At 45.7% G+C, this 19,024-nt stretch overlaps 2 protein-coding genes across 2 annotated transcripts in view; both read right to left on the reverse strand.

Moving 5' to 3' along the window:
- The window catches only part of LOC146172717 (prestin-like), a 42,532-nt gene extending 36,792 nt beyond the window's left edge, over window positions 1-5,740 (reverse strand). The window contains exon 1 of the mRNA XM_084584379.1: window positions 5,455-5,740. Coding sequence (XP_084440505.1) covers window positions 5,455-5,740 — 286 coding nt within the window. The remainder of the gene's footprint in view (window positions 1-5,454) is intronic.
- A 1,870-nt stretch (window positions 5,741-7,610) lies between these two features.
- LOC146172718 (venom metalloproteinase BumaMPs1-like) overlaps window positions 7,611-19,024 on the reverse strand; it is a 36,295-nt gene continuing 24,881 nt past the window's right edge. Inside the window, exons 10-13 of the mRNA XM_084583372.1 lie at window positions 16,942-17,103; window positions 16,225-16,363; window positions 14,425-14,568; window positions 7,611-7,914 (exon numbers count right to left, since the gene is read on the reverse strand). Coding sequence (XP_084439498.1) covers window positions 7,696-7,914; window positions 14,425-14,568; window positions 16,225-16,363; window positions 16,942-17,103 — 664 coding nt within the window. The 3' untranslated portion in view covers window positions 7,611-7,695. The remainder of the gene's footprint in view (window positions 7,915-14,424; window positions 14,569-16,224; window positions 16,364-16,941; window positions 17,104-19,024) is intronic.

Below are 19,024 nucleotides of genomic sequence, written 5' to 3' on the forward strand. Positions count from 1 at the left end.
GTCATGCACCGTCTTATGTTGGATAACTTTGAACGGCAGAAGGAGACACCTTTTGCCGTTTCTGATTGGTTCTTGCTGAGTGAAATATACTGATTGGCCATGCTGTGTAAGTTCTTGACTAATGTAGTAATCTGTTCAGAATATGCGATGGGTAGAGATTATTTTATTATGTTTCTTTTTTCAGATAGTAGGGACTGCAATGTCCTAAAGGACTTCAACAGACTGGTTATCTCTACGGACCACCTCTTCTTCCGTGGCATGCAACGTGCTTTGAAACTGGCATGAACGCCTTGCATACAACGTTTGCGATAGTAAAGCGGTGGAGAAAAAAAAAAAAAGACATTCAAATGAGCCCACGAAAATAACTGGCTATTCGAGCTTTCATGAGATGATAAAGTTCAAGTCGCCGATGCTGTTAAGTATAACATTTCGGCCTTGGCAGACGAGGGTAACATGGTAGTTTCTGTACGCAGCCAACAGATGTAGAGAAATTTTGGGCTAATGGCAAAACCAGGAATCTGAACCCGCATGGACACTGATGAGTAAAACAGAAGACAACATGGCGTGCACAGCGCTATATGCATATTACCTTACGCTGTTAGTAGAGAGTGTAGGGAAAATCCTTTATTTATTCCACGTCCAGTTCCCAATTCCTTGAAACGTCATGGCTGCGCGGCTGCCACTCGCTGAAGCGGTAGAGCATTGAACTGAGAGAATTAAAAATAATGTTTGCTTTTGGCAAATCTCATTCTGACAAGCATACAGGTCGGTAGATACAGTGATTGAATGCACCGATACGGAAGTGCCTATTCCGTGAAGACAGCCCGATCTGCTAAGTTCTATGTCTCTCCCGGAACTCCCGGAACAGATATTCTCAAAGCTAGTGGCAAACAGGCCCTGTGCAAGGCCAAGGTTGCCTATTTACTCCCGCTAACAGCGACAACATTGTAACTGTCGGTGTTTATGTTATGATGTAGAACTAACACATATTTTTATGTACAGGATTGATTTCAGGAAGTTGGTTTGCAATGTTGCGTGGCTCTAAGCGGCATGCTGTCGGGAAACAATTAACCGACTCAGTTGTTTGGAGGGAGAGGAAGTGGCCTTTGAGAACTCGTTTCACAGCGCGGAGACCGACGGACACGTGAATAGGAGCATTCTTGAGAAACAAGACCTTCCATTCCTGGAAAGAAGCCCCATTCATGCCACGTGCTGGTGGTAGTGTGTACGCAAATGCGGCTATTTCGTGTCGCGTTCATTGTGTCGACTCAATCGTGCCGTGTGCGGTGCCACGCCCCCCTCCCCCCTCCCGTCTTCGGCCCAAATTTGTGGTGTGTGTGTGTGTGTGTGTGTGTGTGTGTGTGTGTGTGTGTGTGTGTGTGTGTGTGTGTGTGTGTGTGTGTGTGTGTGTGTGTGTGTGTGTGTGTGTGTGTGTGTGTGTGTGTGTGTGTGTGTGTGTGTGTGTGTGTGTGTGTGTGTGTGTGTGTGTGTGTGTGTGTGTGTGTGTGTGTGTGTGTGTGTGTGTGTGTGTGTGTGTGCGTGCGTGCGTGCGTGCGTGCGTGCGTGCGTGCGTGCGTGAGTGCGTGCGTGCGTGCGTGCGTGCGTGCGCGCGCGCGCGCGCGCGTGCGTGGGACAGAGAGACAAATCGAGGGATGGTGGGTATGGGTGAAATGGGAAGAAAGTTGCGTGGCGGACCGTAAAGAACGGACGATCATCATGACGTTCACATTCGTGCTTCACGTGACGCGGCTGCATGGTTGCTCGCGAGCGCGTGCTTTTCTTTACCAAGTTGTAAAGCGGTGCTTTGAGCTTTGTGTGCATTGGACACGCGATATTGATTGAGTAATCGGCCACGACCTTTCGATACTCTTTGTTAAGAGCTTATTGGTAGACCTGATTGATTTATTAGCTTTCGATCAGTCTATCGTTCTCAACGCGACTCGGACATCACCCAGTATCCCATTCGATGTGCCTGAAATTCGCGCGATGTGCCAAGTGCGCGCTCGTGTAAGCGATCTTGATTGAGAAACAAAATGAAGCAAGCGAATTTCCCTGTTTTGTTATCTTGAAATGCCACCATTAGTCCATTTCTGTCCTTTCCGAGAGCTTTCAATGGTTATCTCCTCCGCCGAGTAGGGGAACTCCAGTCCCGCCTGTGGCAGCTCGATCCTTACTGATAATCCTAACATCTTTGCAGTAAGGGCTTCATGTGCCCCCCCCCCCCCCCCCCCCCCCTTTGCTTGTTGGACTGTTTCTTACACCTGCCATTATAGACTAGTGGAAGCGGCAACGAAACTGTTTTGCAACTATCCCGACGGGAGATACTTGGCAGGATACATTGTTGGGCGATTGATTCATAACGAAGCGAAGGTATGTGCGAAAAAAAAAAAAAAAAAAAAGAGGATCGCGAGCAAAGAGGAGACAGTACGGGACGAGCGCGAACCTCGTCCCGTCTTGCTCCCGTTCCGTCCTGTCTCCCATCCCCTCGCGATCGTCATTTTTGCGCACATACCTTCCCTTCGGGAGATGCTTGGACACCTCCCTCGCTCTTCCTAGCGCCCGCACCTAGTAGCCTCTCGGGTAGGCTGCCAGGCTGCTATTTCGAGTTTTTACTACAGACGGTATTCTTCTCGTTCTCCTGGTATTGAGAAGATACGACCAGATAAGAAAAAAAGTGGGATGCACTTAAGCTCCACCTTTAAGGGTATAAAGGGACAGCGGGCTCCCGTCTTGGGACTCCCCTTGCGGACCCTTGTTCACTTTGTTACTCACTTGATCACTAATCTTTTATTTGTGCCTGGATTATTCTACACATGCCCACTAGCATACTGTCGCAGGAAACCATATTATGGGAAAGAGCACACGACATCGATAAAAATCCCCGCTTAAACAAAGCTAAGTGTGCTTGTGTGGCTTGTAGAAGCAGCGTGTGCAACTCAGGATCCAGTGCTCTTTGAAGGCTGCCTTCCAATTTCGGCAACCCATCTCATTTCGAAAGTCTAGTCAGTGCATGGTTATGTCACACGCCAACTGTAACACCTACCACAGCCATGGCCGCGATTTTTCGCTCACAAAGCAGACGCTGATAACGCCAATGCTGGATTTTCTGGTGAACGGGGCCTGACACTATAGCCTTAAAATATTGTAGCGAGTTTTGGAATATGAGTGCCGTTATAGGTTAGGGAGGGAATAGGGCGATAGCGAGGCGTGAGTGCGCATGTCCGTAATGAAAGCCGCACCCCACGCTCTTTCAGTGCAGCAATTTGTGCATGCGCACTCGCGTTCCGCGATCGCCCGATTTTCCTAACTGATAAGGTCCCCCATATTCTAAAGCTCGCTGCTGTATGCTATTTCTCCCGCTGGAAAGAACCATCACAACGTCAGCCTCAAGTAGGATGGGATACAAATCAACTTTGACCAAATTACACGCAATGTATGCCCTCTTGCGTCTGCCCGACTTTCGTCCCCGGCCGTCAGACTCAACGTAAACAGTCGTTCATGCGACACGAGCGGTGGGAGGTATTGGGAAGCCAGTCAGTCGAATCCGTCCGGATTGGGACTTTCGACAGGCGCGTCCAAGGTCGGCCACTGCAACGAGGTTGCGACGGCGCTAATGCAATGCCAGAGAGCGGAATCGGCGGAAACAAAGGAACAGGCTCAGGCTGGTCATGCGTACGCGCGGAAACCTCCGAACACGTGGTGTCGAAAGCTCTTGCGACACAGCGGCAAACTCCACGTTTCCGCGTATCTAAACTCGCAATAAAACTGCGTCTTTGGATGCTCACAGGAACCCCGGAAAGGCTTCAGAGATAACCTTCAACAAATTCGCCTCGTGCAAGTAATACGCACGCACTTGACCATTATTTTTGGAAGTTCGCGGGAACGAAGTACATGCAGACAGCACAGGACTACCTGAATTAGAGAAACCTTTGCTTGCAGTGAGTATAGTCAGGCTGCTGCTGATGATGATGACGGCAATTTCCCGGCATCCGAATGGTTTCTGATATCACTCTTTGCTCACACAAGCGTGGATTTAATGACAGAACCGCACTGTATCTGCGTTTCAGAATTCGAGCAAAGTTCTTAAAACGCACTTATACTGCACGAGGAGGCAATTTTTCTCCATCAGATATTATATAAACTTAATGTGGACGCTGACCAATTGAGTTTGAGGCTAATTATTGTCACGATTCAAGCAAGTTGGGGCTTATTTATGGTTCAACCGTGCAAGGAGACACAAAGAAATGAAGAACACATACAGCACCACCAGCGCGGATTCGTAACTCGCTTTTTAGTTGAAAAAAAAAAGAAACAAAAAAAAAACAGTTCTTATATGACTTTTTTTTTTTTTTATCGTGAGCAGCAATGCGCGAGTTTCATCTTTTTTCTTTCATGTTTATTGTTGTTATTCATGATGTAAGAAAAGCATATAAAAGCAGCCTCTTCGATTGAAAAAAAGCCCGTTCCCAGTCAGCGCTTGTGTTGCGTGCGTTTTCAGTTTGTCTTGTCTTCCCACGCTGTTAAGCCACGAACTCGATTTGTTTCGTGGCTTGGAGATAACATTTACGCCGCAAAGTGCTGTCTGTACGAAGGCTGCGTGGCGTGAGTTATATTGTATGACAATAGCCGTACTTCCCACTGTGCGCTACAACAGTGGGTGTCATGAAGGTAAATCTGAATGAAAAAAAAAAATGCATGCAGTAACCTTCATTACTCTATCTCCTGAACGTCACTGAAAATACGCTTCTAACAGTGATACGTTCAAGGCTAAAAGATACTATATACACACTTCCTTATTGAGATGGCACCACAATGGCTTTAAGCGCGACTAACTGCGACAACTAGACGACGCTTACATGTACTCACAAACATTTGATTAGTCCTTAGTGAATTCAAGCAACACACTCTTCAAGGGTTGAAAAGATTGATACTGTAAAAATTTGTACAATTTTAATGAACATTTCAAAGACAAGTTTATGAAAGTGGCTGGACGTCACATATGAATGGAATTAAAGACACTCAAGGGTGCATTTTATGCATATTAAGTTGCATTCTAAAGGTGAAGTGATTTTTTTTATCCTGGCCGTGTCCTAACATGGTAAGCCCAAGAGGTATTGTTGGACGTTTTTCTGTGAACAAAGAGAAGCTGCACGTATCACGTACTAAACATATAAACAGTAAACCGCACAAGAATCACATAAAGAACGTTGCTCCGTACACGAAATCTCTATTCCCCCTTTGAACGGAAGATAATACCTGCCTTTATGAGACATTGCCTTTTTACAGATATCCGCTGACATCATGTTTTATGATCAGGACAAGGCATAGCATTGACGCAGACAACAAAAGCTGCTGCTTTGAAGGAAGTTTATAGACCTCGCAAGGCATTCTGCGTACCTGCGCCTGCACCTCAACCCAGGGCACACATTATTTCGACCGATGAGTGAAACTCACTTTGAGGCACGTGGAACACCGCCAACGTGACGCCCGTGAGCAAGTCCGGAAGAAGGTCGTGCCTGGGATCGTACTGACGCATCCAAGACACAATTGGGAAGCATCCCAGCAGCCTGGACTTCGCACCTCGCCGTTTCCACTTGCGCCCCAAAGCATGATGGATCCTGGCCACAATCGGGCCTTTGGCCGTGGGTCTCTGCTGGGCGAACTCGGTGTCAAAACCGTCCTGAGTGAACCCATGCCTCGCCCGGACCGCAGGATAGCCCCCCGGGCTACGAGCGGCCATGGCGAGGGGACGTCCCTGACGAAGACGCGAGCTACTCCGAGACGACCTCCTCCTTGGGCGCCTCTAGGGTCCACGGTGCAATGACGCGTGCGGGGACGGACGACACGCGTCATCGTCGTTTCGGTTGGTGCCATGCTTGAGAGAGAAGGGCGTGGTTGCGGCAGACCATTTAATCGCCCTCTGCGGACGTTCCGTTTGGGGGAAGAGGGGGGGGGGGGGGGGTATTTCTCGCGACACTACTCTCACCCCTTCTTTTCTTTGTTTCTAGAACAGCGTTCGTGAACATTAAAGTAAGACTTCGTAGTAAAAAAAAAAAGGGGGGGGGGGGGGGGGCGAACACTTTGTTTGAGGCTAGTTAGGCGATTCTCGAAAAGTACGGCGCATATGGGACGCGATAGACACACAGGCATGTAGATATTAACACACAGGCAGGCAAAGGCGCACATGTACAGAAGGGCCGGGTTCAATCCTGTGCCTCTGTATGTCTTCTGTGTCCTTGTTTTTGTCACGCGATAATCTTTTCGACTGCATACCTTGCTGTGGCAGGCAATGTGCTGACTGGAGAACTAAAGGTCTTTATTTATATCTCACAAAGTGAGGCTTATAGATTGACACCAGTATCACATCCTCATCTTGAGCACCAAGTTCCAAATTCTAGCTCATCTGGACCGCGCTTCTGGAGATCGGCATTTAGATGGGAATTTTCCATCGGATAAACTTAGATGTCCGTTAGGGAAAGAGTAAGCACGAGGGTTTCACTTCCTTGAAATCAACAGTGGTCTTTGGCAAAAACGGCAGCTTTGTATGCGTGAAGCTTCAAAGCCCACTTTCCACAAGCCTTACCTACCGGCGACCTTATCACTGCAACACAGACCCCTTTCCGTGGATTTTGGGCTGCCCGCCCACCAACCGCCTTACTATATCCACTTCTCTTCAAGACCCCCGTCCACATTCACTCTCCGGAAGTGTCATCTTCTGATCACCATCACACCACCCAACTATACCCTCCAGTATTTCTGCCCACCACCTGTCTACCTACTCCAACCTCCAGAAGATATTCACCCACTAGGAGAACCCTCAGCAGACTTACATATAAGCGATTGCAAAATAATTTCGATGCTCAGCGGAGAAGCTTAATTGCCCTTAAAGAGGCCTGATTACCTTCCTACTACACTCCAATGCATTGCCTAACTACATACCGCTACCTGGGCCACCTTCACGCTCCTAAACCACACACCTCCACTTTCCTTCAACCTCACCCCCTCCAAGCCAAACCTTCAACGTCCATGCCCATAAAAACTTCGCCGTGTATGCGAAGTGTTTTTAAAACGAGCGTTTTTTAACTGTTTTCTACCGAAGACCAACACTGAGTGAAACTCCCTTCCGCCTCATGTCGTCTGCATTGAAGACACGTCATCGGTCAAGACACTTATCACCAATTATATAAAAATAACAACCGTCTGCATCATAATTTTGGCTTTTTGCCTGTATGCTGTTCCACTATGTATATGTACACTTGTTTCCTTTTACACCCACCACCATTATAAAGGCCATACGGGCCATGAGGGTATCGTAATATATAAATAAAATATTATTTAAGTAAATAAATAAATAAGTAGGCATAAAATAACAGAGTTTAGAGGAGTGAAACCATCAAAGTAATCACAGTTTCTCTGATCAAGTTTCATGAAAGTTCCGTCGGTATTCTTTTATTGAGGCATATGAAAGCGCCGTTGCATATCCCTGAATTGGGGGCAAGCTGCTGTAAAGAGGTCGTCCATTAAACGAAATAATCGGCAATGGCAGACTCATCACCAATGATAAGAGCAATGCAGCAAACAGCCGCCTTCAGATCTAAACCAAACCGCCCGCTGTAACAACAGAAAACCCACAACTTTTATTGCAGTAACCTCAACCAATTTTTCGTTTAGTGTTTTCTACCAATCGTTTATTTTTCAACCAGCTCTGTAACCTTGGTTCCGACGGCTCGTCTGCGGCCGCCACCTGGTCGTGGGTGTGGCAGGCACTGCGTTATTGCAATTGCATCGACAGTGGGAACCAGTGACAGGTGGAGCTGTCGTCGGCACATTGGTCGAAGCCTCAGTTGTGTACACCTTGGTCGTTGCCTCCGACTCCTCGTCTGGCTTTCTCACGCAGACGCCTTGAATGCAAACCTATGGGGTGAAGGAATCACACATGCATTCTTCGCTGAATCAATAAAAAGCATAATCTACTTCTGCCGATAACACACCACTGTAATTGGGTGCAGTCAGGAACACAGCGGCAAGTGCCCCTCAAGGAGGGGCCCCACCCAAAAATACAAATTGACAGTCGTGCGCGACGTCCTTATACTAATTCTCATGCATTGGTTGGCATGCTTAAGGGTATTCATTGAGGCCATCTCAAACCCCCTATAATAACCTTACCACTGGTGGTACATTCACGAGTACACCGAAACACCTTCCCGTGTAGCCATCACGGCAAAAGCGCGGCCATGCTCTCCATTTTACAAATCCTTACAATGGAATGGAAGCCGCTAGGTCTATATGCTAGGGCGTTAAGAACTGTGTAATTTGTGTTCAAGCGTTAGAGAATGGCACTCTTAGTTGGTTCTTCGTTTCAAATGTTTGTTTTTACTCCAGGAAGCATGCTACACACCCGGAGATTAATATATTCTCACATCGTCGGCATGGAAACGGACGTCAGCCAACGCTTCTTCGGAATCCCAGTTGAAGTGCAGCGAGCAGAGAGAGAGAGAGAGAGATATTTTAATGGCAACAGGAGATGTCTGCCTGGTGGTAAGCCTAGCGGTAAGCCTAGGTAGTAAGGGTAAGGTAGGTGGTAAGCCTAGGTGGTAAGCTCTGCAGCGAGCAGAGTATACCCCATTTCCCCGGCGTGCACTATATAGTGCCGCCCGGTAGCCCGAACGAAGTCTATCGAGGCGTTTCTTTGTGCATCGATCGTCCCGAGTGGACATATGAAAACTCACAAGATCTCCGAATCTACTGGGGCCGAAGTTGACCGCAGAGTAGCACGAAGGCATGGTGGTCGCTGCACGAGGAACCGCCTGGGTGCTTTCAACACTCGAGTACGATCACACGCGCAATGTCGCCTTCGCAGATTCGCATGACGATTAGAACTGATTTGCAAAATACGAGAAAACTTTACTACTTCGTCATTATGCTGAGAAAGGCTAACGAGCGACGGTGCACAGCGACTACTGCTCGCTGATGCGTCCATCGCACTCTAAGGTCTCTGCATATATATGTATAGGCTCACCGTTCGTCATACGTTGCTTTGTTGTGGTATGAAACAACTCTGGTTGCGCTAGCAATGGATCTAGATCACGATAACGAGCACATAGGCATTCTTTACGAGTGAATTAAAATGTATTTCAGACGTTTGTTGAGTCCAACACTTACCAGCGAATTTCCTCCCATACAACTGAAGCGAATAATAGGCTTTTTGCAGCCTCAATTTTTGATGTCTCTAGTTTGACTCTCAACCCCTTTAACATAATCACTGAACAGTGGGATGAAGCACAAGTCCTCGGTTGTGACTGGCTATATAGCGCCGGCATCTTCATGTGAAAAACCGTCCATCCACTCTGGTTGCAGAACCACGCCGCTAGCCCCTCTGTTCTCTACGACCATTCGAAACGGCACCAGTCATTCCATTAGTCAGAACAGTTTTATTTTAAAGTACGACTAAGACCATATATTGTGAGCCACCTGTTCGACTAGAGCTATGTGTGGTCAAAGGCTACGGCTTGTTCACGCATTATGGAATATTTAGTGTTTCATGTGAAAAGTGCAAACTCGACATTTCCAAAACAAAAAAGACAAACAAAGGCTTGTTTGAGTCGCAGCGGAATGCAAATAAATTAAGATAGCACGCAGTTTGGATTTCGTAGGTACTCGATGTTGCTCTGTGGATGTGGGAGAGAAAGGGAGGCATTCAAGTCCTCAGCTGCTTGGGGGAATGACATTCAATTACCTTCACTTGCAAATAACAACGATGTGTCCGTTTTAGAGGATTTTTCACTTTCCACTCGTCACGCTCGAAAGAAAGGGGTTGATTTCGCCAAGAGTTTATCGGCGAGGCCTAAGTCCCAGTTTCGATATGATAAACTAGTTGTGAATGGCACTACATACACCTATAACAAGTACGCCGATAGAATCTAACCGATAGGCAGCAGAAATCAGCTAGACACAGGAGGCATGTACGGTGATCCGACTTACAGTGCAGGTTGCGGACTGGCTTCTAACACTCGTGCGCGTACTAAACAATCGAATTCATCGTCATCTAGTCAAACGCAGGGCACATGAACCTAACAGCTAGCGAGGGGATGTGACATTAATCTGGCATCTAAGGCTGTTTCAGTAATATATTCCAATGCACGAAGCGTCACAAATAAACGAGATCAACTTATCTTAATTGTTTCTTCTACGGAGGCCGGTATAATAATTTTAACAAGAACCTGCCTGAATGCGAAAATCCACAGTAGTGGAATTTTCGATGTTGTAAAAAAGTTTGATATATATATATCGAAACAACAGAGAAAGCCGGCACGGTGGTGGAACACTGATTGCTATATCAAGATCAATCCCCTATTTCTGTATAGACGTGAGTTCTAGCTTGGAAGCCTTATGGGTTGGTATCGCTCTCAGCTTTTCGATGGAGGCGAAAAGCAAGGCGCCCGTGTGCTGTGCGATGTCAGTGCACGTTAAAGAACCCCAGGTGGTCGAAATTTCCGGAGTCCTCCACTACGGCGTCTCTCATAGCCTGAGTTGCTTTGGGACGTTAAACCCCACAAACCAACCAACCAAAAGTATCAGAATTATACTAGGCGTCTGTTATCGGCCTCCAAACACCGGAGCAGCATTTATCGACGAACTGCATGATGCTCTCAGTATCATAGTGGCACGCTACCCTGCCTTGCCTAGATTCTTGTTAGGGGAATTTAACTTTCTTAACATTTCTTGGGATGGGCCTTATCCTATCGTTTCTCCGTTCTCGGCCCAGAGTCAGAGTTGTATTCACCTGTGCTCATGATTTCTTTTCACCCAGCTTGTCAAACAGTCAACCAGGTGTACGCCATAGTCCGCTAATACTCTAGATCTAATACTGACGACTCATCCAGAATTGCTATCTTCTATCACTCATTTGTCCGGCATAAGCGACCACGATTTGCTCCACTTTAATCTGAAGAATTCTTTTCCGCGCTTACCTGTAAAAACCAAGCAGATTTCGGGACTACAATAGAGCTGATTTTCAAGCTAATAATGCGAATCTTTGTCAGTACTGGGACAAATATTTGCAATATTTTGAACTGCTTTATGTACAGCAAAGCTGGGACTTGTTTGAGGCCAAGGTTACTGAGCTTAGCAACATGTTCATTCCACTCAGGCGTATTAGGAGCAATACTAAAGCCCCATAGTTTAACAGAACATTCTCCCGCATTTCTAACAAAAAAAAAAAAGCGACTTTGTCGTCCAGCTAAAACTCGAAACACGCCTGAACGGTGGGAGGCCTACTTCCCAGTTTCGAAAGAGTACGCCGACGAGACCTTGAATGCCAAGGAACACTTCTTTAACATTGCCAAATATTTTAACAAAGAATCCAAAAACGTTCTGGTCCACTGTAAACTTGAAAGATGATAGCACAATTTCTCTGCACAATGACTCTGGAGAGCTAAATTCACCTGCTGAATCCCCCTCTGTCCTGAACACCATATTCTCGAATGTATTTTCGTCTTTGGCTGTAGAATGCGTTCCGGATGAATTTTCAGATTTCGAGTGTTTTCCAATGTTACCAGTGACCATTGATCCTGGGGGCATCGCGGAAGTAATTGATTGCTTGAAAATCTCATCATCTTTGGGGCCTGATAACATAAATTTAAAATTTCTAAAGCAGACGGCTATATTTTTGGCAAAAATATTTCAGCAATCTCTTAAATGCGGTGCACTATCACACCAGTGGAAGACTGGGAAGGTGGTTCCGTTGTATACAAATCAGGTAACATACATTCACCTCTAGACTACAGACCCATTTCATTAACAAGCATTCCGTGCAAAAAGTTGGACCACGTGCTGTATTCGCATATCTTTAACTTCTTATAAGTGAACTCATTTTTCACAAGCGCGCAACATGGCTTCAGACGTTCATATTCCTACGAAACGCAGTTTCTAGTTTTTACACATCATTTGCATGCTACTCTAGATAAGCACTCTGACATTGACGTCGTTTTCCTTGACTTTTCCAAAGCATTTGATAAGGTTAGCCATACTTTATTAATGTATAAGCTGTCTCTTTTAAATTTAGATCCTAAACTTCTTACTTGGATTGAGTGCTTTCTTTCTAACCGCTTCCAATTCGTACCACTTGACGGCTATGACTCAAACATAACAAAAGTAACGTCTGGTGTTCCTCAAGGTTCTGTTTTAGATCCGCTGCTCTTCCTGATATTCGTTAATGACCTCCCTAATCATGTGATATCTTACATCTTTACGCATGCATCTTTACGCGGACGACTGCGTTGTTTATCGTGAAATTTCCACTGATAATGACACGAACATTTTGCAGTCTGACATTAACAGCATTGTTAACTGGTGCAAGACATGGAAAATGGAGCTTAACGCTAGCAAATGCAAGACAATGCGTGTTTCTCGTCGCGGCACGCATCCACCAAAGTACCACCTGAATAATATGGAACTGGAAGTCATATCATCGTATCGGTACTTAGGACTAATGATAACCTCAGCGCTGTCGTGGCAACCGCGCATTGATTCAATAATTTTCAACGATAACCGCATGCTTGGGTATATCTACGACATAAATTCAGCAAGGCCTCAGTTTCACTAAAAGCCCTTGTTTATAAGACACTCCTGCGGTACTCGAATATGCGGCTTCCATATGGGACCCTAACCAAGCTAACTTATGTCAGTCTCTCGAACTTGTACAGAACAATGAGGCTTGATTCATTCTGTCCAACTATCACCGCACACCAACGTAACAAGAATGAAATCCAGTCTTTCATTACCCTGCCTGTCTCTGCGTAGAAAATGTTTTTCGTTTATGTCTCTCATTCATCTTTAAGAACGCAGCTCATTCCAGAACTCTGTTATCGCTCATCACGATTAGACCACAGACACAAAGTAGGATATATTCTTTGTAAAGCGTGCAGATTTTCTTACTCATTTTTGTCACATACATGCAACGACTGGAACCACCTCTCGGCTGATATCGCATGCATCAACGATTACTTCCTTTACAGGAAGGCATTACCAGCTTTTTATGTTTGTCGACGTCGCAGACTAACCGATTGTCTTGTGTGTGTTTATACTTTTGGTTCGAAGCAACCACGCTTAGATCTTGCATACGTGTTCTGCTATGCCATAAAATGATCTGCTTACGTAGTTGATCTTCTTTTTACCCTTTATTTCAGTGGCTGTGTACCATTTTGTATTTTGTGCGCGTTAAATAGCCTCTTCAAACTGTGCCTATTATCTATTACTTAGTTTTTTCTTTGATGTTCAGTTGTTTATTGCTATAAGTAGGTTTTTTTTATGCCTTTATTATTTTCGTAAAAATTGTTGTAATTTGGTCATTATTAGTGATTTATCTGATGTGATCTGCGTCAAGTTTTCACTGCTCTAGCAGATGTCACCGCGTATTCATTTATTTTGTTTTTGTATCACTGTATTCCACTCCCCTCTTCAACGCTTCAGTGATTAAATGTATGTAAAATAAATAAATAAATAAAATACAATAACTGAATGAAATGAACAACTTTGGGTGCATTGAGAGTATTAATGCATTTAACGGCTACATTTTGGACCTCCAATTGTCCATAACGGTTTCGTTTACCAACTCTGCAGGGCATAAATAGGTGCCCTAGTGAGGCTCATAGGAGTTTTAAAAATTTCCGTGTGTATTTGTTGTAACCATTACTTCAAATATCGTCAAGTGAAGCGGTACTGTAGCCGTTCAAACAAGAAACGCGGTGATGGAGTAAGATAGCGCCATTTGCCCGCGAAGTGGCCGAAGATCCGGTATCTCAGGACTAATGAAGTACGCGAATGTAAGCACACGCCTCGCGCGGAAACTGAACGCTCCCTTCAACATCTACGGTGACTGACCTTAATGTCGACGCGATCCCCTCGCCATCTATGACAATTTTAATTTCGACACTAAGAAAACACAGTAACTGCTAGTGTTGTAGGACCCCTCGGTGTTAGAATTGTTAAGAACTCACTCTTGGAAACTACCAGAAGTGAATCTTGCATTGATTCCATTACTGTCTGACATTTACCACATGTCTTACATTTACCATTCGCTCTCTTGCGCGACAGCACACAACACACGCGTAAGTTCCCTCGAAAACTGTACTTTGTTTATGGCAACAGAACATAGGTAAGCGCTCATGCAGTACTGCAGTGAAATTATCTGGGCGTATAGCATGGTTTAGACCGCCAATTTTCAAACTTTTCAAGAAGCTCGGAAGCCGACTCTTTATGTGGCGTAGCTGTAAAGCGATCACACCGACAATCTCGGCAGAAGGAATTGCCTAGTTTCCTGCCGACCCATTAAGTTTTATTGAGCCAAACAGAAGCGAGTAGTAGCAACACCACCAAAGACAGAACACAGAGCGAATTAAGCAGAAATGCCTTGATTTACTTCACCTTCGCGTCTCCGCAGCTCATGTAGTCAAGTGCGTCCTTGTATCTGTTGTAATGCAGCTTCCGATTGAGGCTGTATCCGTAGCTGGTTTTCCACTGGTATAACTTGTAATACGAGCACTGGACCTTGCATGTTAGTTCACTGACCTGCGGCGAAGTATGACACGCGTGCTTAAGTCGTAAGGCGCTTCGATGGACGAATATTCTTGTGAGCGGCTTACGCTAGTGACGGTTTCAAATGACATCGCCGCCGCTGCGTTAATGATACAAGGGCACGCAGGGAATACTTCATTCTTTTACCGCATATCTCAGTGCTCCCGTGGCCCACTTGAGGCGTTGAAGATGTGCACGAAGTTCAATCATGGCGCCCGTGACTATTCGTGCGAACCACTTACAGGGTGGGCTCACGTGAAGCCATCGCCCTTCCTTGAGCGCCATTAACCGGTGCACACTTAATATTTATAGATTTTAATCTTAAAATTTGTGAGGTAATCGTCGGCGCTGTTTGTACAGGTAGATATTATGTACGTGACATGGCAGACTGAAGCAAAATTATATTGGGAAGTTGACGGCAGTGAACCTCAATGGTGAGGCCGGTTTTCTCGTTTTCTTTTTGCCAGCTTTGCGGTTGGAAATACTATAGAAAGTCAAAAATACGCACTGAAATTTGCGCTGAGTTAACTTTTCCTACATTTACATGTGTATAAAATTAAAATGGCATTACACGCAATTATATTATGAACAATACAGACGTTTGTGTAGGTGTTTTCTTAGTACCTTTCTATTCAAACGTTGATGTATTGTACTTGTTTTATTTCGCGGGTTTTGGGACAGAATGAAGCTATATATGACTTTAAAGTAATGCCGAAAGTTGGGCGAGTTGGTGACCGTTCATGATGGAAAATAGCGCAAAAAGTACACGAAGGACGGAAGGGGTTTTAGTATTATTTATGAACTACCCACCTCTCATGAAACGTACCTCGTGTACGTGACACTTTGAAGTTGTAAAATGAATAAATAAATATGACCACGGAGAAGTTAATTTGATTTAGAAGACAATAGCACGGCGAATTGCTCCAACACGGCATAGTATAATCAGCGCGGAAAAGCCGACTCAACGAGCTTCCAAATAAATGCATATTTTTACTTCGATGCTTCAAAAGACACTGCCAATTTAGAAAATATGTTGACGATTCGATGTTGACTATTTTAAATCTCGCCATACAAGCTTGCCGCTTAATAACAAGAGTAAAAAGTTCATTGGTTATGTCATGAACCTCATCATGAACCAGGGCCTGAAACCGTCCCTGGTTGATGATGAGGTCCAAGCCATCCAATGGCACTAGCTCCACAAACTGGCGAGTGCCACTGGTAACCAGGAGACGCTATAGGGAACAATGATGGTTATCGGAAGAAAAAATAAAATTGCTGGAGGTTTAACTCTTTAGAATCTAGTTATACAAAACGAAAGCACGTCGCTTGGTGACGATTTTGGAAGGTCTTCTGTGTAACGTTCCGGGATTGCCGAGTTTCGCTCTAATCCATGGCGAAGCGCGCACTGCCTAGGCGAGCGGTGCGCTTCTGGTCAAGCGCTTGACGAGTTACGCGGTCAGACAGCGGGAGGGCGCATGCGCGTAAGCTCCAGCTGCAGCGGCAAAACCGCCCTGGCGAGCAACGTGCCTAGTCATATGGTCAAGCCAGCGCAGCTCCGGAGCGACTGAAGGTTGCTGACGGTCAAAGCAACTGAGCCGGCGAAACTCGAGGAACATGCCGTAGTAAATATTTCGCTTAAAAATTTCTTACGGTGATGTTGTCGATGATTGCTTGGTCGTCGTTGATGGCATCCCTGCAGAATGCTACAGAAGGCACCACTGTGCCCGGGTACTGGCCCGGGATGACATGTCCGTTGCTCCTAACCCTCCAGCAAAACTGGCCAGCACGCCTGCAAGGAAACAGATGAGTAAAAAGAAACGTTAAAAATAGAGGCGAATTTTCCAAAATTATCTGCTATTGATGCAGGAACACTGCATTTTCAGTTTGTGTTTAGGGCAGAAACGCTTTCTAGGCCTCACACTCCAGCTTATCATACACCTTAGCGCATGCGTGAGCACTTCGCGGAAACACTTTCCTCAAGGCTTCCCTCCAAAGTTTACCGGGATAGTAATCCAGGTCCCACGTCAGTTGAATGACAATGACCACGTCACACGCGGACATAGGAAGTACGAGGGTATTACGTAAATAAGGAGAGTATTAAGTTGCAGGCTAGTTTGCGACAGAATTCGGACCGATGACATATGTACCTCCAATGTATGCCATTAACTGTAAATGCCCCCCCCCCCCCCGAACCAAATTTACTAAACACATTTTACACATCACCAAACTTTGTGCCAATCTCCCAATGCCGACAAAATATGCGGAATGAAAAGGTGGTGTTAGCGGCGCTATTAAGGCGAAGGTTAAATGTCCGCCTAGTTTATCTCTCTCGATAGGAGCTGTGAAATGATCATTTGGTGTCCTCACCTGATGACGTACTGGATCTGTGTCAGACTGCACCGGGAGAACTGGTGGTGGCTAGGACCCTTGTTCAAGTAGCTCATGATGTTTCCGTCGTCCCATAAGCACAGCTTAGCACCAGGATGTCCGCTATACGCGGGAGCGTCACCATCATGCTGCGCGCCCGTGCTGTCAAAGAGCACGCCGAGAGAAAAAGGTCGAGATAAGGTTCTCAGCCTTTGATTTCGCAGCAGGTCGTTTAGAGCAGGGTTAACTAGTGAAGCTTGGCGATTTTGTGTATGTACATTGCTTTGAATTCCTTTAATGCAGGTATCCAATAAATAAATAATTAGTCACTAATTTATTGGCCTTACATATGTAAGCCTCCGCTCGCAGTCTTAGTTACGTTAGCGTCACTTATACATTCTGTAGATCGCCCTCAAACTGTCTGTAGAGTGTCTAGGAACAATATTCAGGGCACGCTACAAAACCTTAAAAAGAAGCCATGCGTTTGTGCAAAGACTCTACAATCGAAATTATTATTTTCGTTTGTCCTACCCTTTCTTCGAAAAGTGCTGCTTTAGTGAAGGCACTAACATCGATGCTTGTTTTGTGCCACATGAAATATTATTCCATATTTCAGCCACAAATATGTTAGAATTGACCTGTTTCGCGAGCGTGGTATTTCATTTTGAAACATGAAGACGGGCGTCTCCGGGTACAGATGTAACGTAAATGGACACCTGCTGAAGCAGAGGCTCAGCGTTAGATATTTTACAAAAATATACAATCTTTTCCAATATTCTCACCCCTGTCGAATACTCAATTGAACTTTTATTGATTGCTTTTGATACCCCTTATAAAATATATAGGAAGGGGATGAGAGATCCCAGTCGGGCTCCCATATTACACATGATGTTGACAGAGTGCCAATAAAAGTATTAGCTTGACAGTATTATGCAAGCAAAGCTGGTTGAACACCAAGCAGGCTCGTGGACAGCAGACGACTGCAAACGATGCAGCCGTAAAGTAAGCGCTCAATACGACCAACAGAGTTGATAAAAAGGTGGGCTGTAGTGCCCGCACGCCATGCCAGCTCAGATATTATTTGCCACGCATCGAGAAGCCCGTGGAAGGCACCTGCTACTTCACTGCTGGTCGTATTCGTTGTGCACTGTCCTGCGTAATTATTAAATTCCATCGTATTAAAGTCCATCGTGATGGCTCAAGATAGCCGCGCGGTCGAAGCAGTATTGTCCGAGTACGGGCTCACATACCTGAGGACGATCAAGGTATACTGCTCAATATTCTGATCTATACTGCTACTGCTTGGTATAGTGTTTGGCTATAGTGCTGCGATATAAAAGTTTTACATACTGCTAGTTTGTGCAACGTAGAAAGTTTGGCACTAAAGAACTGCTACCCACATGAACAATCTCTCGATGTTCTATAGGTCTATTTATTATTCTATTGGAAAGCGGGGATGTGTCCCTTTTGCTTCCCTTACTCTGACTTCGCGTGCGTTGGTTCTGCTATAGCGAGCGTCTTTTGACGTCCACCGGGACACATAAGGTTTCAAATGCTATCCGAAACCTTTGTGGACCACGCGGTTATATTAACCGAAGGTGGGAAGAACACTTACTGGCCTGGAATCAGTTTTGCATTAATATACGCTTTGTCGCAGATGGATTATACATCCGATCAAATTAAGCTCCTCAAATATCAGAATCCATGTCATTGATCTGCTCTGGGCCTCGCTACGGTAGCTCAGTGGTTAAGATGCTCGGCTACTGACCGGAGTACCCGGGATCGAACACAACGACCGGCGGCTGCGTTTCGATGGAGACTTAACGAAGAGGCGCGTCTGTGTGCTGTGCGATGTCAGTGCACGTTAAAGATCCCCGAGTGGTCGAAATTGCACCATAGCTACAATTACTTAGCATAGCCCTCCACTCCCAACACCTCTTTCTCTCTTTCTGCTTTCACTCCCACCTTCGGGGTGGTGCAGTGGTAAGACGGCCGACTACTGTGCCGGAGTTCCCGGGTTCGAACCCGACCGCGGCGGCTGCGTTTCGATGGAGGCGAAACGAAGTGGCGTCCGTGTGCTATG

Source organism: Amblyomma maculatum, chromosome 11 (genome assembly GCF_055883805.1).
Source record: "Amblyomma maculatum isolate TAMU_Amacu chromosome 11, ASM5588380v1, whole genome shotgun sequence".
Classification (NCBI taxonomy): Eukaryota; Metazoa; Arthropoda; class Arachnida; order Ixodida; family Ixodidae; genus Amblyomma; species Amblyomma maculatum.